Genomic DNA, 21,931 nt, shown 5'->3' with positions numbered 1-21,931 from the left:
CTGCTACTGGTTAACCATTCCTGTCACTTGACTGCCAAAGTGACGGCAGTAGCTAGCTAGCTAACGTTAGCGAGCTTAGCTGGCTAGGATAACATGCTACGTTAATAATAAGTAGCTAGCTAAAAACGGTGGACATAAAACACACAAATGTCGCAATAGCTTGATTTTAGATTCCCCTTGTGTACGGTGGAAGTTCGAGCATGAAAACGTCAAGTTGTTGTGTATAAAAGCCCTTACCTTCGGAGGTTAACCGGCAGAAAGGTCTTAACAGCTCCGAGAAATTAAGGTTGTTTTTACGAGTAATTTTTTCCGCATCTTCGCTGCACAGGACAGCCACCATTGGAACAAACGAGTCCTGGATGAACTCCTGCACAGACTGTACGCACTGAGCCATTGCGGTCTGCTTGAGAGGCCCAGACTACGAAATTGTATTTCTCTCTGGATTTCGATAGTGAAAAGCTCTCCGCTTCTGAGTTGAAAACAACTCCCCTACTGACAGTGCAAGGCAGCCGTGTTGAATTCTACAGTTGCCTGATTCGCTTCGGTCGTCACTAGTTACCACAGCCACAAAGTCATAAACTCCGCCTATTTTTAAACTGTCTCTTCGTTATTTAACCACACTACAAACATTATGCGTAACTCTAACCTTAAATTAAGACAAAATGTACATTTTTAAAAATGCATTTTTACGATATAGCCAAATGTGACTTTGTGGCTATGCTATTTAGTGGAAACCATTCGCTTCTGAGAAATGTGCAATTGCAGCCCGCAACTCCTGCATCTGCAGGAACCCCTTTATATATATATATATATTTTTTTTTTTAAAGCACATGAGGGAACACAAGCATACATAGATTACAAACAATGGACAATCGCGCTAGGGGGTACAATATCACATTACAATTACACAAGGACCTTAAGGGACATGCATATATTTACAATTCTAACAGCTTTTTTGTTAGTAGAGCATTTAACCGTCTTAAAATACAAGTAGGTATGTGTGTGGCAACATCCAAACTTTTTTCCAACAGATATTATCAATAAATCCATTCCAATAAGGCATGACATAAGGTATAGATACAACATCCTGCTGAAACAAGGATCGTATCGCTCTGTTGTTGAATGGACCAAAAGAGAAACAAATCTTTCCTACTGATGAGTCAACAGGGTCAATAAAAGGTAGGCTCTGAGGGTCAGGTCTTGACATGTTCCTGAATAACATAGCAACAGATAGAAGTGGGTCTTCTTAGGAATTGTTTTATCCAATTGATCTTGAAAGTATTATTTAAAGTAGTAAAATCCAGAAAATTCAGTCCACCATTCTCATAAGTGTTCATTACAACAGTTTGCCTAATGTAATGGGTACGGTTTCTCCAAAGAAAGTTGAAAAGCATCTGGTCTATCTCCTTGCTTATTTTACGGTCAAGATATAAAGATAGAGCACCATATGTTAGTCTAGAGATACCTTCAGCCTTGGTTATTAGGACTCTACCTAATAACCAAGTCCCTCTGTAGCCATTGATTTAGTTTCTTCTGGGTTTTTTTAATAAGAGGGTTAAAATTTAGTAAGCCTCTAGACTTCTGATCCTTTGTAATGGTTATGCCTAAATATGTAAGTTCTTCTTTTACTGGAATACCATAATATGAAGGTGTCACACAATCTTTGACAGCCATGAGTTCACATTTCTTAATGTTAAGATATAGACCAGACGCTTTGGAAAAGGATTGTATCACATTGATCGATATGGGAATTTGGTTAGCATCTTTCAGAAAAAGTGTAGTATCGTCAGCCAGCTGGCTTATAATAATTTCTTTACCAGCTATGGAAATACCTTGTACAGGACTATTATTTAAAGAATTTGCAAAAAGTTGGGTGATTAATAAAAACAGGTACGGAGAGATAGGACAACCTTGCCTAATTCCTCTCTTTAACTCAAATCTAGGTGAGGTGCCATATTTCAATTTGATAGAGCTGTTACCATTTGCATAGAGTCTTAATAGCCTTACAGAAAAAATCCCCAAAGCCAAGTCTCTCAAGGGAGTGGAAGAGAAACTGATGCTCTACTGTGTCAAATGCTTTATAAAAATCAAAAAATAATATGAAGCTATCCTCAGTTATTAGGTCTGAGTAGTCAAGTACGTCTAATACTAGTCTGACATTGTTAGAAATATGTCTGTTCCTCATGAAGCCAGACTGTGTTTCATCAATGATTGCATCCAGGACTTCTTTAATTATTTTTGCAAGTAGTGAGGCTAATATCTTATAGTCATTATTAAGAAGACAAATTGGACGCCAGTTATCGATGAGCAGCACTTCTTTTTTAGGCTTAGGTATCAGTGTTATTAACCCCTGACTCATTGTAGGAGGGAGAACATTGTTTTTAATACTCTCTAAAAAGACTTCAAATAGAAAGGGAGCTACTTGTTCAGAAAATAATTTGTAAAATTCTGATGTAATTCCATCAACACCTGGTGATTTATTGTTCTTTAGATATTTGATAGACTCTATAATCTCTTCAACTTTGATGGGTTCATCACACTGTTTAGATTCTATATCACTGATAGAGTGAACATTATTCAGTGATTCCTGACAGTACGTAGAGCTATACAATTTTCTGTAAAAATTGCTGCAGTATTTAGCGATACATTTTTGGTCATCTGTAATAACACCATCAATGATTAACTTATGGATAGTGTTATTAGGATGAATTCTGTTCTCCCTCCTCAATCCATTTTTTCCTAGATCTAATAAAGGCTCCTTCTGCTTTTAATTTATATATATTATCCAGTTTATTTTGTAACTCAATTAGTTCCATCTTCTCCTCCCCCAAGAGGTCAGCTGGGGACCTCTGAGAAAGGGAAGTTATCTTAATGATCACCTTTTCCTCCTCAGCTCTTCTGGTCTTAGCAAGATTACTACCATATTTTCTAAGATATTTGGACACCTCAAATTTAAAGAGCTCCCAGTTCTTGCAATAAGATTTTTCTTCACAAGCCCTTTCCCAAAAGTGTGAGAGCAGATCTTTAACCTCAAATGTAACTATATCATTATTTAGTAATGAGCTATTTAGCTTCCAGTAGGATGCTCTACCAAGGTTCGTATCAGGGGTAAATATTTTGATATCAATGTAAATAGCCTTATGGTCTGTGAGGGGAGTAGTACACATATTTGTAGTAACACACTCACTATCAATACATTTGGATATAAGCCAAAAATCTATTCTGGATTGTCTGGAGCCTGTTTTGTTACTCCAAGTGAAAGATCTTTCGGCCGGAAACCTCTCTCTCCATATATCAGTAAGATCAAACTTTTCCATAAAAAGTATTAAACCCAAATTCTGATTGGTTGGCCTACCTGGGGGCCATCTATCAGTTGAATTATCTATTGTAATGTTAAAGTCCCCTCCTATCAATAATAACGAATTGGGAAATTTAGATAACCAATGAAGTATATGTTTCTCTATAGATTCAATCAACTCATCATTCTCATGTTTGGTGTTGTACCCGTAGAAGTTTACAGTAATGAGTGTAATGTCATTGTAACTGATCACAAGACAAATAAAGTGACCAAAGGGGTCACATTCCGAGTGTAGAATATTACCACCAAAGGTATTTTTCATTGTAGTGACACCAGCAGAGCGTTCAGATCCATGGGAAAGCCAAATATCGTTGCCCCACTGTGACCTCCAGAAGTTGGCATCAGCAGAAATTGAGTGAGACTCTTGAAAAAAGCAAAAATCTGTTCGAAATTGTTTAGCAAATAAAAATAAGGCCTTGCGCATCACACTGTTTCGTAACCCCCTAGCATTAAGAGATAATATAGACAAAGACAAAACAACAAAGATTATATAAAAGTATAAACTGTAGTAGGATGAGTCAGAGACGTAGGAGCAGTGAACGTAAACGATAAGGAACCGAGATCTGCACCATTTAAGTCAATTTAAAGTGAAAATAGCTTATTCCATAACCTTTGAAATTCAACTCAACTGGAAATTATGTTCAAGACCAAACCAAGGGTTCTTGTAGTAAGAGAGACTAAAAACCCTCTTTAGTGTAATCAGGAACTATTCTGAGAAATAAAACAACAAATAATAATTTAAATAAAAGGGTACCTACTATTTTAAGTACATATGAAAACTGATCATAAAATAATTGAATAACAAAATGTTTTACATATAAACATCCCTAAGACCTTTTTTGGAAATAAGTATTAATAACTAAATAGAACAATAACCGTGTAAAGTCAGAGCAGACCTTTATGCCATTTAAAACAATATCTTAGTTACTGTATACATAAAACATAAATTCAGCTTTCAATCTTCTTCGTAAGTTTGTAAACAAAATAGGACTTCTGGTCATACAAGAACAAACTAATGAATTGAAATCCTGAGTATTCCTGTAAAATAGTCACCTGATGCTTGTTAGGTAAACCACATAAGGAAAATGAGAATACCATGGCTGAAACCATCAACCTGTTCCTTCTGGTGAGATTTTAGGGAGGAATATGGATTTCTGAACCGTTGATGAAACCTCGTCCTCCGACGAAGTAAGCAGCCTTCCCCTCACTTCGTGCTATCTTGATCGTTGGCCACAACTTGTTCCTTCTTTCTATGTCTTCCGGGCTGAGATGCTCGGCGAAACGCATACCATGGCTCTGAAGGAAGGCGTTCTTCCTAGCAGCTTTCCAGACAGCATCCCTGTAGAATCTGGTAGTGAATAGGATGATGATACCCCTGGGTCTTGAATCGCTTTGCTGTTGCTTCTTGCCGAGGCGATGTACAACGTCGATGGTATCACCAACTTTGTTCTTCTCTGCAGGCAAAACTTCTTGGCAGATACGGATAGCCTCTCCTCGCACATCTTCATTCTCCACCTCTGGCAAGCCGTAGAGTCTCAGGTTCCATTTTCTTGTGTATTGTTCCAGATCAGTGAGACGTCTATGGTAGACATTGTTATTCTTTTCCACCCTTTCCACATTTTTTTCAACTTTTGCCACTCTCGTTTTCACATCATTAATTTTACCACATGCAAACTCCACAGTCTTTTTCAAGCCTTCGATAACCATGGTGTTCGCGCCTACCATTTTCTCAATGGCGTCACACCTGGAGTTGATGAGTAAGGAGAGTGGAGGTTTGCACGGAGTAACCGGTAAAGAGGGGAATTCGTCATCTTCAGCATTCGAAAGCATGATATTATCCATAGGCCAAGTGTAGTTATGGCAGTTGTCTATAAGCACGTTTCTCTCTTGTTGATTAGCAATAGAACGGCTAACTTTTTCCTTTCTTTTTTTTGTCACGACTTTGCATGGACATGCTGAAATAAATGATCCAATTATCATTCCAGTCACAGGAAAGGTCTTATATCTTGAGCAAATAAAAATAGTAATGACTAAACTTTTTTTTTTTTTTTTTTCACAATCTTTCTGAAGTTTGGTACGGAGCTCGGTAAAAAAGCGTCTGTTCAAGCAGCCATCTTGGCACCTTCCGAAGGAACCCCTTTATACTTATATTGGTAAATGTTTAAACTACAATAACCGAGAGATAGGGGCGCAGCAGTACAGTAGGTACCAGTTGGATGCCAACCGCCGATAAACCCCACAAAAGAAGAAGCGAGGGCTACAACAGTAGACAGTGTCCTTCACCCAGTTTGTCGGCTACTGTTTTAATGGGAGTGATTCTGATTCATGCCTATGCGGACTGATTCATAACAAAATTAAGCCTAGTAAGGCTACTGATACCTTTCACCAAGTCACCTAACGTCTCCCTAGCCCATAAGATACCGCCATGAATTAACGGGGACACGTTTTTTAGAAGGTATCAAACTGCTGACATGTTCATGTCACATAACACCTACACAAGTGGAGGCTGCTGAGGGGAGGATGGCTCATAATAATGGCTGGAATGGAGCAAATGGAATTTCATCAAACACATGGAAACCACCACCAGGTTATATTTGGCAGCATTGTTGTTGTGAAATAGGAAACCGATTCTAAATTTAATTTCAGATTGGAGATATGAGTCTGGAATAAGAGTTTACAGTCTAACCAGAGCCGTTCAGAGGAGTGATGCTAAAACAAACTTAGGGAGGAGGCTTCTGATGTTAACATGCATGAAACCAAGGATTTTACGATTACAGAAGTCAACAAATGAGAGCATCAGGGGAATAGGTGTAGTGCTGGGGGCTACAGGGCCTGGGTTAACCTCTACATCACCAGAGGAACAGAGGAGGAGTAGGATAAGTGTACGGCTAAAGGCTATACGAACTTGTCGTCTAGTGCGTTGGGAAACAGAGAATAAAAGGAGCAGATTTCTGGGCATGGTAGAATAGGTTCAGGGTATAATGTACAGACAAGGGTATGGTAGAATGTGAGTACAGTGGAGGTCAACCTAGGAATTGAGTGACGATGAGAGCGATTGTGTCTCTGGAGGCACCAGTTAAGCCAGTTGAGGCCTCCGCATGTGTGGGGGGGTGAGACAAAAGAGCTATCTAAGGCATGTTGAGCGGGACTGGGGGCTCTACAGTGAAATAAAACAATAATAACTAGACAAAACAGCAGTAGACAAGGCATATTGACATTAGGGAGAGGCATGTGTAGCCGAGTGATCATAAGGTCCAATGAGCAGCGATAGATTAGTCAGGAAGCTGTTCGGTAGTCGCTACTACGCTATGCGAGTGGGAGACACAGCGTTCAGAAAGCTAGCGGGCCGGGGTTAGTAGATGGGTCTTCGGCGACATCGCAACGGAGAATCCTGTTAAAACCATATTGGACGATTACGTGGCAGACCAGTCTTGATGGATTGCAGGGCTCCGTGTCGGCCATAAAGGGTTCAGGCCAGTTGGCAAAAGAGGTATTGTAGCCCAAGAATTAGCTGGTATACGTCTTCGGCTAGTCGGGAGATGGGCCTAGCTCGAGGCTAGCTCAAGGCTAACTGGTGCTTGCTTCGGAACAGAGGCGTTAGCCAGCAATAGCCACTCAGTTGCAGCTAGCTAGCTAGCTGTGATGATCCAGTGTAATGGTCCAGAGCTGGCGCCAGGAATCCGGTGATGTGGTAGAGAAAAGCAGTCCGATATGCTCTGGGTTGGTATTGACCGAGCTAACGCTGGCTGGTGTCCAATCTAATGGTGAAGACTGCTAGCAGTGGCTAACTGACTACTAGCTTGTAGCTAGTTAGCTGGCTAGCTTCTGATCGGGGTTCCAGTTATAAAGTATAAAAATAGCAGATCCGTACCAGCTTGGGTGAAGCGGGTTGCAGGAAAGTATATTTACTTCAGAGATGGAAAGTGAGATTAAAATATATATGAAAAAAAACGACTATTTAAGACAAGACAAGACAAACACACGTCTGACTGCTACACCATATTGGGTCCTATCTTAATTGAGGTGCCACCAACCTCCTGTGACATACAGGTCATGTAGACATAGTGTCACATTGTGGACACTTGACACTGACATGTCAAGTGTCAGTTTGCGTGTACGTTTATTATGAAAGATCTCACCATGAATGCCTTAAAAACATCCATAAGACTTCTATGTGTATATCAGTGTTTTGTATGAGACCACCTAAAGCGAGACAGATTCCAGCCCAAGATCGGAGCAAATCGAGTCAGAGTCAAGACAAACACCAGAGGGGTGGGAGACTGAGTCATGACCAAGACCAGGAAGGGGACAAGGGGTCCGATACCGAGTCAAGACCTTCACAAGAAAAATATGAGTCCAATTCAAGACCATGATTATAATTTTGTCAAATCGCCAACGTAATAAGAATGAAACATTTCCAGTATTTCTGTATTCATATTTCAGAAGAACATATGGATTCTTTAGACATTGAAACTGGTGAAAAAATGTATGCTGAGGTCAAATAGAGCCATTCCAGAAATTATTACTTACCCAAACACAGTGGGGAACAATGAGGACCTTCTACGCCTTCAAATCAAATCAAATTGTATATTTCACATGCGCCGTATACAACAGGTGTGGACCTTACCGTGAAATGCTTACTTACAAGCCCTTAACCAACAATGCAATTCAAGAAATGGAGTTAATCAAATATTTACTAAATAAACTAAAGTTTAAAAAATCTAATCAATCACAAGTTAGCACAAGAAATTTACATAACAATAATGAAGCTACAGTATATACTGGGGGTACCGGGTCTATATGCGGGGGTACAGGTTAATCAATCAATCAATCAAATGTATTTATAAAGCCCTTCTTACATCAGCTGATGTCACAAAGTGCTGTACAGAAACCCAGCCTAAAACCCCAAACAGCAAGCAATGCAGGTGTAGGAGCACGGTGGCTAGGAAAACCCCCCTAGAAAGGACCTAGAACCTAGGAAGAGACCTAACCTTAATTGAGGTCATTTGTAAAGTGACTAGGCATAGATAATAAACAGCGAGTAGCAGCAGTGTAAAAGCCATTTGATTAGTTTAGTTGTTCAGCAGTTTTATGGCTTGGGGTAGATGCTGTTAAGGAGTCTTTTGGTCCTAGACTTGGCGCTCGGGTACCTCTTGCCGTGAGGTAATAGAGAGACTGGAGTCTTTGACAATTTTTTGGGCCTTTCTCTGACATCGCCTAGTACATAGGCCCTGGATGTCAGGAAGCTTGGCCCTAGTGATGTACTGGGCCGTACGCAATACCCTTTGTAGCGGCTTCCGGTCAGATGCTGAGCAGTTACCATGCCAGGCGGTTGTGCAACCAGTCAGGATGATCTTGATGGTACAGCTGTAGAACTTTTTGAGGATCTTTTCAGTCTCCTGAGGGGAAATGTGTTGTCGTGCCCTCTTTACAACTGCCTTGGTGTGTTTGGACCATGATAGTTTGTTATTAGTTTTCCAGTATATTTTTCAGATTTTCACTCTCAAAATCATAAAAATGTGATGTTCTAAGTCCACAACAATGCTTAAACCACACCAGGACACAATTTTGGAGGTCTGAGGAATATATTTGTACTAATAATGTATATGTTTTTGGTTTTGCTCAATCTGATTGGGTGGGCCTGGCAGGGACCGGCTCCCCAGTGGTTGGGCATGTGTCCACCCAGGCCCACTCATACCTATGCCCCTGAGGCAAACAGAATAGTAGGTCATTATTAAACATAGTAGGTAATTGTTCATTAAATATCAGTCATCACATTAATGAAAGTCACGTCACGACACTATATACTATGAGTTCATTTTAGTATACTGTAAACTAACGGTATTGTTTCAGTTGAGCATACTAGAGCTTCACCTGTCTGCCGGAAGTTGATGCTGTTGCTATGCAACAAATGACTAGATAAACATTTTACGATTTGGGGTGTGTTCGTAAATTCAATCTGGAGTGCCAGAGCGTGCTCTGGGCATGAATAAATCCAAAACATTGTCAAATTGTCCGTTTGTAAATTCAGAGCTTTTTGCTCTCGGAGCATTCAGAGCACACACTGGAGTAGGGTTGATCCAAGCATTCAACGGCAGTCAAGCACCCAAGCTAACTGACTAATGTTGGCTAGCTACTTCCAGACACAAGTGAGAGAACACCTCACTTTGACCATTTTACTCGCCCTAGCAGAGCTGGTTCGGTGACTGTAACTGTGCTGTTGGCAACAATTGAATTCACATTTTTTGCCAACGTTTACTGACACCGACCATATTCAACGGGTGTTGAGCGTTTGTAAATTCATGAGTTATTCTGCACGAGAATGCTCTGAAATCGGAGTAGATAGCCATTGAATCGCACGACTATACCACTAAGCTAAGAATTATGTAAATAATCAAGTCTATAGGGTAGTTAGTTAGATAGCAGATAGTTAATATACTGCCTGGCAAGTTTGATGTATTAGTAGCCAACTAACATTACAGTAGGTAACTAGCTAACATACTGCTGTAATGGATAGCGTTAGCTAACAAATTGTCAGTCAACATAACGTGCAACGTAACTTATTGGAAAGGCATTACTTATTACATTTTTCAAAATTTTATTAACATTTGTCAAAATTAGTTAAAGCAATACATTTGTATACACTCTCATCAGACTCTGCAACATGTTTCCCGCCATTTTCTTCAAATCTGAAAAGGGATGAAGCCACGCCTGTTTTCTGAAGAATTGCATTATGGGCCCTAAAACCACGGAAATAGTGTCCACTGCATGTATACTTTGTATTTTGGCGAATTTATTACATACTTTTGGCATATTAACTATATCCATACTATGACCAATAGTGATACTATATACTCAATTCATGTCACAAATAGTACGATTACTGCGGTTAGAATGAGTATTCGAACACAGTTTAGGTCTCTAGTGCCACCTTCAAAACAACTAGGAACTCGGAATTCTGCAATCTCTGACTTGCGGCTTCAGTAAGTTCAAGACAACTGGGAACTCTGAAAAAAATGAATTCTGACTGGTAAAAATTGTTTTCAACAGTCATCCAACTCAGAATTCCAATTCGAAAAAACTCTGGCAACTTTCTCCAAATGTCCTACCTGAAACTCACTGATGTCATGATTTGACCTTCTTTTTCCCCCAGAGTTCCCAGTTTACCACACATTTACCTGTTTAACCAACACAATCACTGTCACCATGTCTTATGGTCAGTGGTGATTTTAGCACGTATATCTTGGTGGGGGAAAAATAACTTCTGGGATGCATACCAGCAAAGACACAACACAAAACTAAACAATACATTAATTGCACTATAACTGTGACAAACAATGCCCACAAACTGTTAGAGCCTACATAAAGCTGTCCCAACAGTAGTCCCTGTTGGGACTTACCACTGCTGCACCTTGCTATCACTGGAGCGAAACAGTTCATTTAGCCTCATTTACTGCCTTTAAAAAAAACATAGCTGATATGGCTGACTTGCTTAAACAAATGTGGTTTCTACTGACAATTGAGATTTACAAACTATGGCATAAGGAGACGACAAGTGGATAAGAGGCAATACGTCATTTCGATCAAGACATTAATGAGCAAGTTAGGACGGACGTCGTCAATATAACTATGTGTTCAACACTTTTAAAATGTACAGCGACAGAATTCAGAACATAGGCCATTCTTACAGTGTTTTCCCTGTACACTATGTCAGAACCGTAGGATAAATAAAGGAGGCAAATAAGCAGACAATGAAAGCTCTTACAATATTTGATTATTACATTTTTTCAAAAACAGGTTTAAGGGTACTGTCATGGATTACCAGAATTGGACCCAGAAGCAGACCAGGACAAGGTGAGTATAAAGATGGTGAGTATTTATTAATCAATGAGAACGTGGAGGTAGATAGTTCCGGGTGGAGGAGCGGGCAGCGGAGGTGGGTTGATGGGAGTGGATATGCAGATCCAATGGATAACAACACACTGGCGACGAGCAGACAGGGATGGGCTATGGGTTCCGGGTGAATGGTGTTCATGGCTAACGATCCGGCAGGGAATGGATGTCAGGTCAGAGCTTTTGAAGGGGAGAGGTGATGATCAGGACAGGTGTGCAGATTACTGATGGGATACAGGTGCGGGTGAACATCGATCTCCCAACAAGCTAATTCGCCCGGCAACCAGACAGGGTGCGTTCCAGGACACCGGAAACACACTCCAGGACAGAAACACAGGCAAACACAGACTCAGGAAGCGGGATTCGTGACAGTACCCCCCCCCCCCTCCGACGAACGCCACCGGGCGGACTACCTGGAGCGCCAGGGTGGAGGCGGTAGAAGTCACGAAGCAGGTCGTCATCAAGGATCTGACGCCGAGGAATCCAACTCCTCTCCTCTGGACCATATCCATCCCAATCCACGAGATATTGGAAACCTCGACCCCGCCGTCTGGAATCCATTATGCGGCGCACTGTGTAGGCAGGACCACCTCCGATCATCCGAGGAGGAGGAGGACGAGGGGGCAACAGAGGACTGAGGAGAACCGGCTTGAGGCAGGAGACATGAAAGGTGGGGTGTACTCGAAGCGTTGCCGGCAATTTGAGTCGGACCACAACAGGGTTAATGATTCTCTCCACCACAAACGGACCAATGAACTTTGGTGACAGTTTCCTCGACTCAGTCCGTAGAGGAAGATCCCGTGTAGCCAACCAAACCTTATCTCCGATGGTATAAGCGGGAGCAGGAATACGGCGACGATTCGCCTGGATCTGATACCGGTCAGAAACTCTAAGGAGGACCTTCCTGGCCCGATGCCAGGTCCGGTGGCAACGACGAATGTGGGCCTGGACAGAAGGAACCGAAAGATCCCTCTCCTGAGAAGGAAACAAGGGAGGTTGGTATCCGTACAGGCACTGGAAGGGGGACATCCCAGTGGCAGATGAAGGAAGGGTATTATGGGCATACTCGACCCAGGGTAATTGAGATGACCAAGAGGTGGGATCAGAGGAGACAAGACAACGCAGCGTGGACTCCATCTTCTGGTTGGCTCTCTCCGCCTGACCATTAGATTGTGGGTGAAATCCAGAAGTGAGACTGACTGTAGCTCCAATGGCCAAACAGAAGGATCTCCAGACAGCAGAGGTAAACTGAGGACCACGGTCAGAAACAATGTCACTGGGCAATCCGTGGACCCTGAAAACCTCCCTAACCAGGATCTCGGACGTCTCCGTGGCAGATGGAAGCTTGGAGAGAGGGACAAAATGAGCAAACTTGCTGAATCTGTCCACAATGGTCAGAATGACCGTGTTCCCAACAGAAGGGGGTAATCCCGTGACAAAATCCAGGGCCAGATCATTCTGACCATTGTCGACAGATTCACCAAGGTCGCAGAGGAACAGGTAGGGGGTGAAGAAGCCCAGAGCTGGGCCGATTGGTACTTTTGTTCTGAGCACAAACAGGACATGCGGCAACAAACCTCCGGGTATCTTCTCCCATGGCAGGCCACCAAAATCGTCTGCGCAGTAGCGCCATAGTCTGAGCAACGCCAGGGTGACAAGCTATCTTGCTGGCGTGGGACCACTGAAGAACAGCAGAACGGACCGACTCAGGCACGAACAACCGACCGGGTGGACCGTTACCGGGGCCGGGCTGAGTCCGAAGGGCCGCCATCACATCCTCCTCAATCCTCCATGTAACGGCTCCCACGACAAGGTTCTGGGGAAGAATCGTCTCAGTCTTGGCCCCACTCTCATCCGTCTTGGAGAACATCCGGGACAAGGCGTCCGCTTTGCCGTTCTTCGACCCAGGTCGGAACGTCAGGGAAAAATTGAAGCGTCCAAAAAACAAAGCCCACCTGGCCTGACGAGAGTTGAGACGTTTAGCCGATTGCACGTAAGCCAGATTCTTGTGGTCAGTCCAGACCACAAACGGTTGCTCCGCTCCCTCCAACCAGTGACGCCACTCCTCCAAGGCAAGCTTCACAGCGAGAAGCTCCCGGTTACCCACATCGTAGTTTCTCTCAGCTGGTGAAAGACGACAAGAGTAGAAGGCGCAGGGATGGAGTTTTCCATCAGTGGAGCTACGCTGGGACAGGATGGCGCCCACTCCCACATCAGACGTGTCCACCTCAACAACAAACTGACGGGAAGTGTCAGGTTGAGAGAGAATCGGCGCGTTGGTGAATCGGCTCTTCAAGTTCAGAAATGCTCGGTCTGCCTCAGGAGTCCAACAGAAAATTCTGGTGCAAGACGTCAGAGCAGTTAAAGGGGCGGCCACCCGGCTGTAATCACGGATAAACCTCCGATAGAAGTTCGTAAATCCCAGAAATCTCTGGAGCTGCAATCTCGTACCGGGCCGGGCCCAATCCCGAACCGCCCGAACCTTCTCTTGGTCCATCTTGATCTCACCCCTGGAGATGATGTACCCGAGGAAGGATGTAGTGTGGGCGTGAAAATCACACTTCTCTGCCTTCACAAACAGACGGTTCTTCAATAACCGCTGCAGGACCTGCTTAACATGCTGGATGTGGCTGGAAAGCTCCTTGGAGAAAATCAGGATGTCATCCAGGTAAACGAACACAAACAGACCGATCATATCCCTCAGCACGTCATTCACCAAACTTTGGAACACTGCTGGAGCGTTGGAAAGTCCAAACGGCATCACCTGGTACTCGAAATGTCCCATAGGTGTATTGAATCCAGTCAACCACTCGTCCCCCTCTTTGATCCGAATCAGATGATACGCATTGCGTAGATCAAGCTTCGTAAACACAGTAGCACCCTGTAAAGAATCGAAAGCGGAGCTCATCAAGGGCAAGGGGTACTTGTTCTTGACCGTAATATCATTCAACCCCCGATAATCAATACATGGTCGAAGAGAGCCATCCTTCTTACTCACAAAAAAAAATCCAGCTCCCAGGGGTGATGACGAGGGACGAATGAGACCTGCAGCAAGAGACTACTTTATGTAGGTCTCCAGGGCTTCCCGCTCAGGTCGAGAAATACTGTATAACCGTCCCTTGGGAAAGGCAGCTCCAGGGAACAGCTTAATAGTACAATCATAAGGTCGGTGGGGAGGAAGTGACTGAGCTTTCTGCTTACTGAACACCTCACCCAACTCGTGATATGTTTCAGGAACAAGGGACAAATCAGGAGGAGCAGACTCACTGACCCGACTGGGGTCAGCATGAGAACAGGCAGTTAGCATGGCACTCAATGCTCCAACTAGTTACCTTACCAGTCACCCAATCGAACAAAGGATTGTGTTCTCTTAGCCAGGGGTATCCAAGAACCAGAGGAACATGGGGGGGAATGCAAAATGAAAAAAGAAATAACCTCTGAATGATTCCCCGACAACAACATCTTAACCGGTTCAGTCCTCATAGTGATCCGTGCCAGACTACTGCCGTTCAGAGTGGTTGCTTCATGGCTTCCGGTAATTGCTCCTTGGAAAGCCCCAGCTGTTCCACTAAGTCGGCATCAACGAAGCTGTCATCGGCACCTGAATCGATTGGTTGAAACTGGCTCGCTAACAAACCTCCCAAACTTAACGAGCCGAGCAGTTTAACGGGCGCTGAGGACAAACGGAGATGTAATGTCCCGAGCTACCACAGTAGAGGCAGCTGTTGGTCTCACGTCTACATTGGCGCTCGTCCTTAGTTAACCCGTGCCGGACTCCTCCACTAATCCCGTGAGAGGGAAAATTATCAACCCGTTCTGGTCCACTTCCTGACCCGAATGGTAACCGAGTCTCAGATTGATTAGATGGACCCCACTGCTTCTCCCTCCTTCTCTCTCGGACTCTATTATCTACCCAAATAGCTAAGGTGACCAAACTATCTAGGTCACTAGGCTCTGGATAGGAGATCAGCTCGTCCTTGAGTTGCTCCGACAACCCCTGGTAAAAAAACGTTTGTAGTGATTCCTCATTCCAACCACTCTCCACAGCCAATGTCCTGAATTCTATCACAAAGTCTGCCACACTGCGAGCTCCTTGGCGAAGAGAGAACAAACGTTTAGCTGCGTCCTTACCTCGGACTGGATGGTCAAAAAGCTTTCTCATCTCTGCCGTGAAACCCTGGTATGACGTCATGCATGTGTCCCGTCGTTCCCAAACCGCTGAAGCCCAATCCAGAGCTCTACCACGCAGCAGCTCAATAACAAAAGCTATCCTAGCCTTATCTGTGGCGTAAGAGTAGGGCTGCAGATCAAAAACTAACCCACACTGTAAAAGAAATGAACGGCATTCTCCCAGATCTCCCTCGTACTTCTCCGGTGTCGGAACCTTGGGCTCACGGAAGGAACCCGATCCCGAATCGGCAGGTGATATGGGTGAAACAGGTGGTGGATGATCCGCCGGCAACCTGAGCTGATCCTGGATACCTGTTAATCTATCCGCTAAGTTCCGGATTGAACCCGCTATCTCGTGTAGCGCCGTGTTGTGTTGTCCCAACATCTTCTCCTGCTGGGTAATTGTATGGCAAACGGAGTCCAGGTCCGCTGGGTTCATCATTGGCCGGATCGTTCTGTCATGGATTACCAGAATTGGACCAAGAAGCAGACCAGGACAAGGTGAGTATAAAGATGGTGAGTATTTATTAATCAATGAGAACGTGGAGGTAGATAGTTCCGGGTGGAGGAGCGGGCAGCGGAGGTGGGTTGATGGGAGTGGATATGCAGATCCAATGGATAACAACACACTGGCGACGAGCAGACAGGGATGGGGTATGGGTTCCGGGTGAATGGTGTTCATGGCTAACGATCCGGCAGGGAATGGATGTCAGGTCAGAGCTTTTGAAGGGGAGAGGTGATGATCAGGACAGGTGTGCAGATTACTGATGGGATACAGGTGCGGGTGAACATCGATCTCCCAACAAGCTAATTCGCCCGGCAACCAGACCGGGTGCGTTCCAGGACACCGCAAACACACTCCAGGACAGAAACACAGGCAAACACAGACTCAGGAAGCGGGATTCGTGACAGGTACATGTGCACCACCAAGTCAGAACAGTAGACCTAATTATTAGGGTGAGGCACATGGGCTACTAACAGCTTACTACACAACATACACTTAGTATTACTTTCTTAGCTACAGTATACATATCTCCCTGGCATATTACATAAATTATGCAGCAGCATACAAGACATTTTTGGACTCACCTTGTTGTGCTGTGTTCACTTAAACAGGAAGGTGGCACTCTCTGGCATTCTCTGGATTTATAGTGCTTTCAGTGCAACTGGGAACTCTGGGGAAAAAAGGTTGAATCATGATGATGTCAGTGTTCTTCAAGTCATAGGTCTAGAAAGAGGCCAGAGTTCCCGATTCAAAATTCAGAGATGGATGAAAGTTCAAAACATATTTTCTCAGTCGTAGCTCATTTTTCCAGAGTTCCCAGTTGTCTTGAACTCACTGAAGTCAGATTTAACAGTTCCAAGTTAACAGTTGTTTTGAGCATGGCACAAATCATAATTAATTGACAGCATGGCCAATGTTGAATGTTTATAATTTAAAACTAGGAAAAGAGTCCCTTAATCTTAGTGTTGGGACCACACAGACACTCCTCTGAATAGCAGGCTAATGATTGCTCTGCAATGCTTGCAGTTAGCCACTGATTGAAATCATTCATCAAGATGCTCCCAGAGATAGCAGGACATTCAGTATTCACTGAATGAAGTAGGATACCAATCCCCATTTTCAATTTAACTAATAAATTATTCTATAGCACATTCAATTACATTATTAATTTAGACTATAGACTACTCCTGAATCTACCTTGTACAAATTATTATTTTTTAAATATATTTTTTTATTTAATCTTTATAAAACTAGGCAAGTCAGTTAAGAACAAATTATTATTTACATTAACGGCCTACCGGGGAACAGTGGGTTAACTGCTCAGGGATTTGATCCAGCTAGGCTACCTGCCGCCCATAATACCATAATCATTGAATGAAGTATCGTACCCATCCACATTTACAATATAATTTATCAATTAGATAAACAATACTAGCACATACAGTTACATTATTGTAAAATAGGCTACTCCTGTATCCACACTATAATAGGATAAGATTATGATTTCATTGGTCTTGTCAGGCATTATTTTAGGTCATCAATAGAAGTTGTATGTTATACCTCGTTTCTATCCTTCAGGGGAAAGTAGTTATCTGAGGCAGACACTCTGGGGCAGCTATCTGGGGAAGACACTCTTGAAAATCCTGTCTGCCGCTTGTTGTGTGCAACAGTTTCATTTCAATAATAACGTTTTTGTTTCTCAAAATCATTGTCATGTGGTTAATCATAAAAATTGGAAGTAAAATGCTAAAAATCTAAAAATAAAAATGTAACTATGGCGAGCGCACCAGCCTCTGCCATATGGACACACTGATACACTGGGATCCATTGAATTATTATCCTTACACTTTCAAAAATACTAGTTGAATAAGACTGGGATAGATGGCGAATTTTGGCAAAGAGATATACTTATAGACTAATACAAAATCAGTAGCGGATTTAGGTACGGGCGGCATCTTGCCAGGGCTGCAAGGGGTACCCCCAGGTGCAGGCGAGTGCTTGCTCCATACAACCTAGAACACCACATACACTTGAAACAAATAGCCAAACCAAAAACTGCAGACAAAAATACTTTCTGCTACTAAAAATCTGTGAAATGTAGGCTAAACTGACAACAGAGTGGAGAGCAGAAATCTCAACTAGTAAGCAAGTCGCAGCAATGAACATAGCGAAAGGGAGAAGAATTCTGTCAGGGGGGAGATTTTCAGCACAACACCGGCTAAAGAACTGAGAGCACAGGCCTTTAACTTCCATCATCGACTAAGTAAAATGCATAGGCCTAAAGCCGATAAATAAAAACTGTTGAACATATCCTGATGATAATTCTGGTTCTTTTAATCACATTCATCTCTCTGTTCCGCCTGTCTGCCTCCCTTTATATCTGTCTTGACTTGAGCGTTTGTTAATGAAATTCAACATTGTATGATCACTGGGTCTAGCCAGAAGCTGTCGCTAGCGAACTTGCAACATTGCATCAACTAGCCTATTACAGCACCTCAGAGTTTCCTGGGCAAGTGAGCTCTGGACAGACAGCTGTTTTTTTTAGGACATTTCCAATGGATATATGGGACCATCAAATCGTGATATTTTGCTCTTTCAGACGAGGCTTGTTGATTATCGAGGCCGGGAGTGTTGGAATAATTTTTCAATTACTGAGGAATGGATACATTTGCAATGGATAAAAAAAAGACTTTGTTGACTTGTGTGAGGCGAAGATAAAATGACTGATAGGTTATGCTTATTAGTAGTGTACGTGGTGAGTTAAGACAATCAAAAATCAAACATTGCCAAATGGGCACTTTCCTACATATGCATGCATTCCAGAGAGAGACACACCATATCATCCTCACACACCCCTCCACTTTCTCTTGATGCAACATTTTAAATTATACTTGAGACATTTTATCATCACACATATTTTAGATAATTTTCAGTGACAGCCGCAACTCAATCAGCAAGACCTATTGCCAAGCGCACTACCCAAATTGCAGGCTTCCCAAAAAGGCATAGGAAACTCACTTGTGATTTGAAACAATCCACAGCAATTTTTTTACTTAAAGAAGCGAATGATTCTCTGTGGCTAAGTCATACTCCTTGGTGAAGTATTTTGAATGATTTTATTTAGACAGAAGTAATTACAGTTGAAGTTGGAAGCTTACATAAACTGAGTTTAAATGTATTTGGCTACGGTGTTTCACAATTCCTGACATTTAATCCTAGTAAAAATTCCTTGTCTTAGGTCAGTTAGGATCACCACTTTATTTTAAGAATGTGACACGTCAGAATAATAGCAGAGAGAATGATTTATTTCAGCTTTTATTTCTTTCATCACATTCCCAGTGGGTCAGAAGTTTACATACACTCCATTTGTATTTGGTAGCATTGCCTTTAAATTGTTTAACGTGGGTCAAACATTTCAGGTAGCCTTCCACAAGCTTCCCACAATAAGTTGGGTGAATTTTGGCCCATTCCTCCTGACAGAGCCGGTGTAACTGAGTCAGGTTTGTAGGCTTCCTTGCTCGCACACGCATTTTCATTCTGCCCACAGATTTTCAATAGGATTGAGGTCATGGCTTTGTGATGGCCACTCCAATACCTTGACTTTGTTGTCCTTAAGCCATTTTGGCACAACTTTGGAAGTATGCTTGGGGTCATTGTTCATTTGCAAGAACCATTTGAGACCAAGCTTTAACTTCCGGACCGTTGTCTTGAGATGTTGCTTCAATATATCCACATACTTATTTTCCACCATAATTTGCAAATTAATTAATTCAAAATCCTACAATGTTATTTTCAGGATTTTTTTTCTCATTTTGTCTGTCATAGTTGAAGTGTACCTATGATGAAAATTACAGGCCTCTCTCATCTTTTTAAGTGGGAAAACTTGCACAATTGGTGGCTGACTAAATACTTTTTGTCCCACTGTAGATGTCCTAACCGACTTGCCAAAACTATAGTTTGTTCACAAGAAATTTGTGGAGTGGTTGAAAACTAGTTTTAATGACTCCAAACTAAGTGTATGTTAACTTCTGACTTCAACTGTATTTACGCCCAGGTGTCGTGATCTTTTCTGTTGGAATCCGGTCCGTCTGCTGGAGAGTCCATCCGAGTTCCTCTCTCTCTTTCTGTTTTTGTGGTTAGAATGGATACTTCAGAGTACCATTCACAAATGTTCTCATAGAATAGAAGTTTTGTCAGTTGTCGGTATTCGGATCCCAGGTTTCCATCATTTCTAGCTAGGACTAGTAATTAGTAATTAGTATCTAAGATTATCTAAGATTTGCCCTTATACTGTAGGGATTGATAGTCTCAGAGTTTAACAATTTCCCACCGTGTAGCCAATGCTCCACCTGGTATGGTTAGGAAATCAATAACTATTCGCAATCACAGCTCACGCTGTGGGTTTGCTTAGTCTTGGTACTCAAATGTGTGCCACCTCAGTTTACACCGAGGTATGCGTGGTCTGAAGAGGATTTCCTCCGGAGGGGTTTTTATTCGTAACAGTAGAAAAGGCCTGATCATGTCTGTGCTCACTGGGGCGGGCTAATGACTTAGTTAAACTTTAAAGGGAATACAATTCTCTCACATTAAAGGTTTAACATCACATTACATAATTTCACAAATAGTTTCATCTTTACTCATTAATTTTATACAAGAATTAGATGCAAACCCCATAATTGATAAATGTACACATTCAGATATATAGTCATGTGTGTTTCCTGTCCTCTCTGAGGTCACCTAATGAAACACACTCATCATAAACGTCCCTTAAGTGTCCACGGACCATTCCCACCTCCTCACAAGTGGACATTTCGTTTCATTTTCCCATTGTGGGAAAATTTTAGGAGTTCGGCCACATGAAATCCTTTGTTCTCTGTGTCTTTCTCTCTGCATGACCAGGGCGAGAGAGTCTCCACCAGGAATTTACGACCTGAGATAACAGAACCTGGGTGTAGGAGAGAGTGAGAGAGGGGGAAGCCACGATCTATATCCAGAAAGGGCCACGTCATGAGATTGTAAAGTAACAAAATGTGGAAAAAGTCAAGGGGTCTGAATACTTTCCGAAGGCACTGTATGTGTTATTGTGTTAGGTGTACGTATCCTGAATACAATTTATGTTTGGCTGTGTGGACTTGGAGACAGACAGCAAGATAACTATTGTGTTCTGTCAGCTTGTGTAACATTTTTATACTCATTGTTTAATAAAATATGTTACATTTTTGGACTACTGTGTGGCCTGCCTTCCATCCCATGCCCTATCCTAGAACCTGGTCGTGAGTGTTGTCGTGGGAGATTCAGAATTTGTTGGTAACATATGAAAGATGTTTTATATTCATCAAATGTGTGTAAGTTACTTCTCATCAACCATACTGTGGCGAGGTTGCAGTTATCTGTTCTATGTCAAAACTAAGTTGCATGGGCCGCAGAGAGGGGAGAGGTCAAAGTGTCATCATGTGTAAACATATCTTTTACTCCCTACCTTTTTCTAGTGGGGAAAGGAGGGTGGCAGTGTCTGGAATCATTCTCATGCTCCCTTTTATCTTAACCTATAGCCTCACTCTCCTCTCCGTGAGCTTGTCCAGGTTTGGTTGTATTTAGAGTTGGTTGTATCTAAATGACAATTTGATATATGCCTGTTGATATGGAGGGTTGGTTTATGGTTCTGAGTTTGAGAGAGGAGACAAAGCTGAACAATGAATTATGCCGATGCTGTTTTATCCTGTGTATCCTTGCTATAAAGGATCCCATTTTGCCGTTGTGGGGGAACTCTCAACTTTTCATTAGAGATACTGAACTGTTGAAAGTCAAAATGCTATAGAGCTTAAATAATTAAAGATGGACTTTTATAACTAACTCTGACTTGTGTGTGTGGTTTGCTCCCATGATTTGGTAAATAGAGGAAATTTCCACGACAGTGTGACACACACACACACACACACACCACCCACTCCCGGAATTGAGTCCATTCAGTAAAGGAAGTAAATCCAGTCCAAAAAGTCTCTGGG

The 21,931-nt window shown here is 42.6% G+C and overlaps 1 protein-coding gene across 3 annotated transcripts in view; it reads right to left on the bottom strand.

Annotated features, from left to right (window-relative positions):
* trappc8 (trafficking protein particle complex subunit 8) overlaps positions 1-566 on the bottom strand; it is a 78,248-nt gene extending 77,682 nt beyond the window's left edge. For 2 of the 3 annotated variants that reach the window (XM_031785726.1, XM_020499425.2), the window contains exon 1: positions 238-550. Coding sequence is in view for 2 of the 3 variants with exons in the window: in XM_020499425.2 (XP_020355014.1) it covers positions 238-394 (157 nt within the window). In the remaining variant the exon portion in view is untranslated. Of the gene's footprint in view, positions 1-237 lie in introns of all 3 variants that reach the window. The other variant, XM_020499423.2, reaches the window with a different exon arrangement.
* Positions 567-21,931: the final 21,365 nt, after the last annotated feature.

The sequence above is a fragment of the Oncorhynchus kisutch genome, linkage group LG13 (genome assembly GCF_002021735.2).
Source record: "Oncorhynchus kisutch isolate 150728-3 linkage group LG13, Okis_V2, whole genome shotgun sequence".
Classification (NCBI taxonomy): Eukaryota; Metazoa; Chordata; class Actinopteri; order Salmoniformes; family Salmonidae; genus Oncorhynchus; species Oncorhynchus kisutch.
The sequence above is the reverse complement of the archived record's forward strand: the minus strand, read 5'-3'. Positions and strand labels throughout refer to the sequence as shown.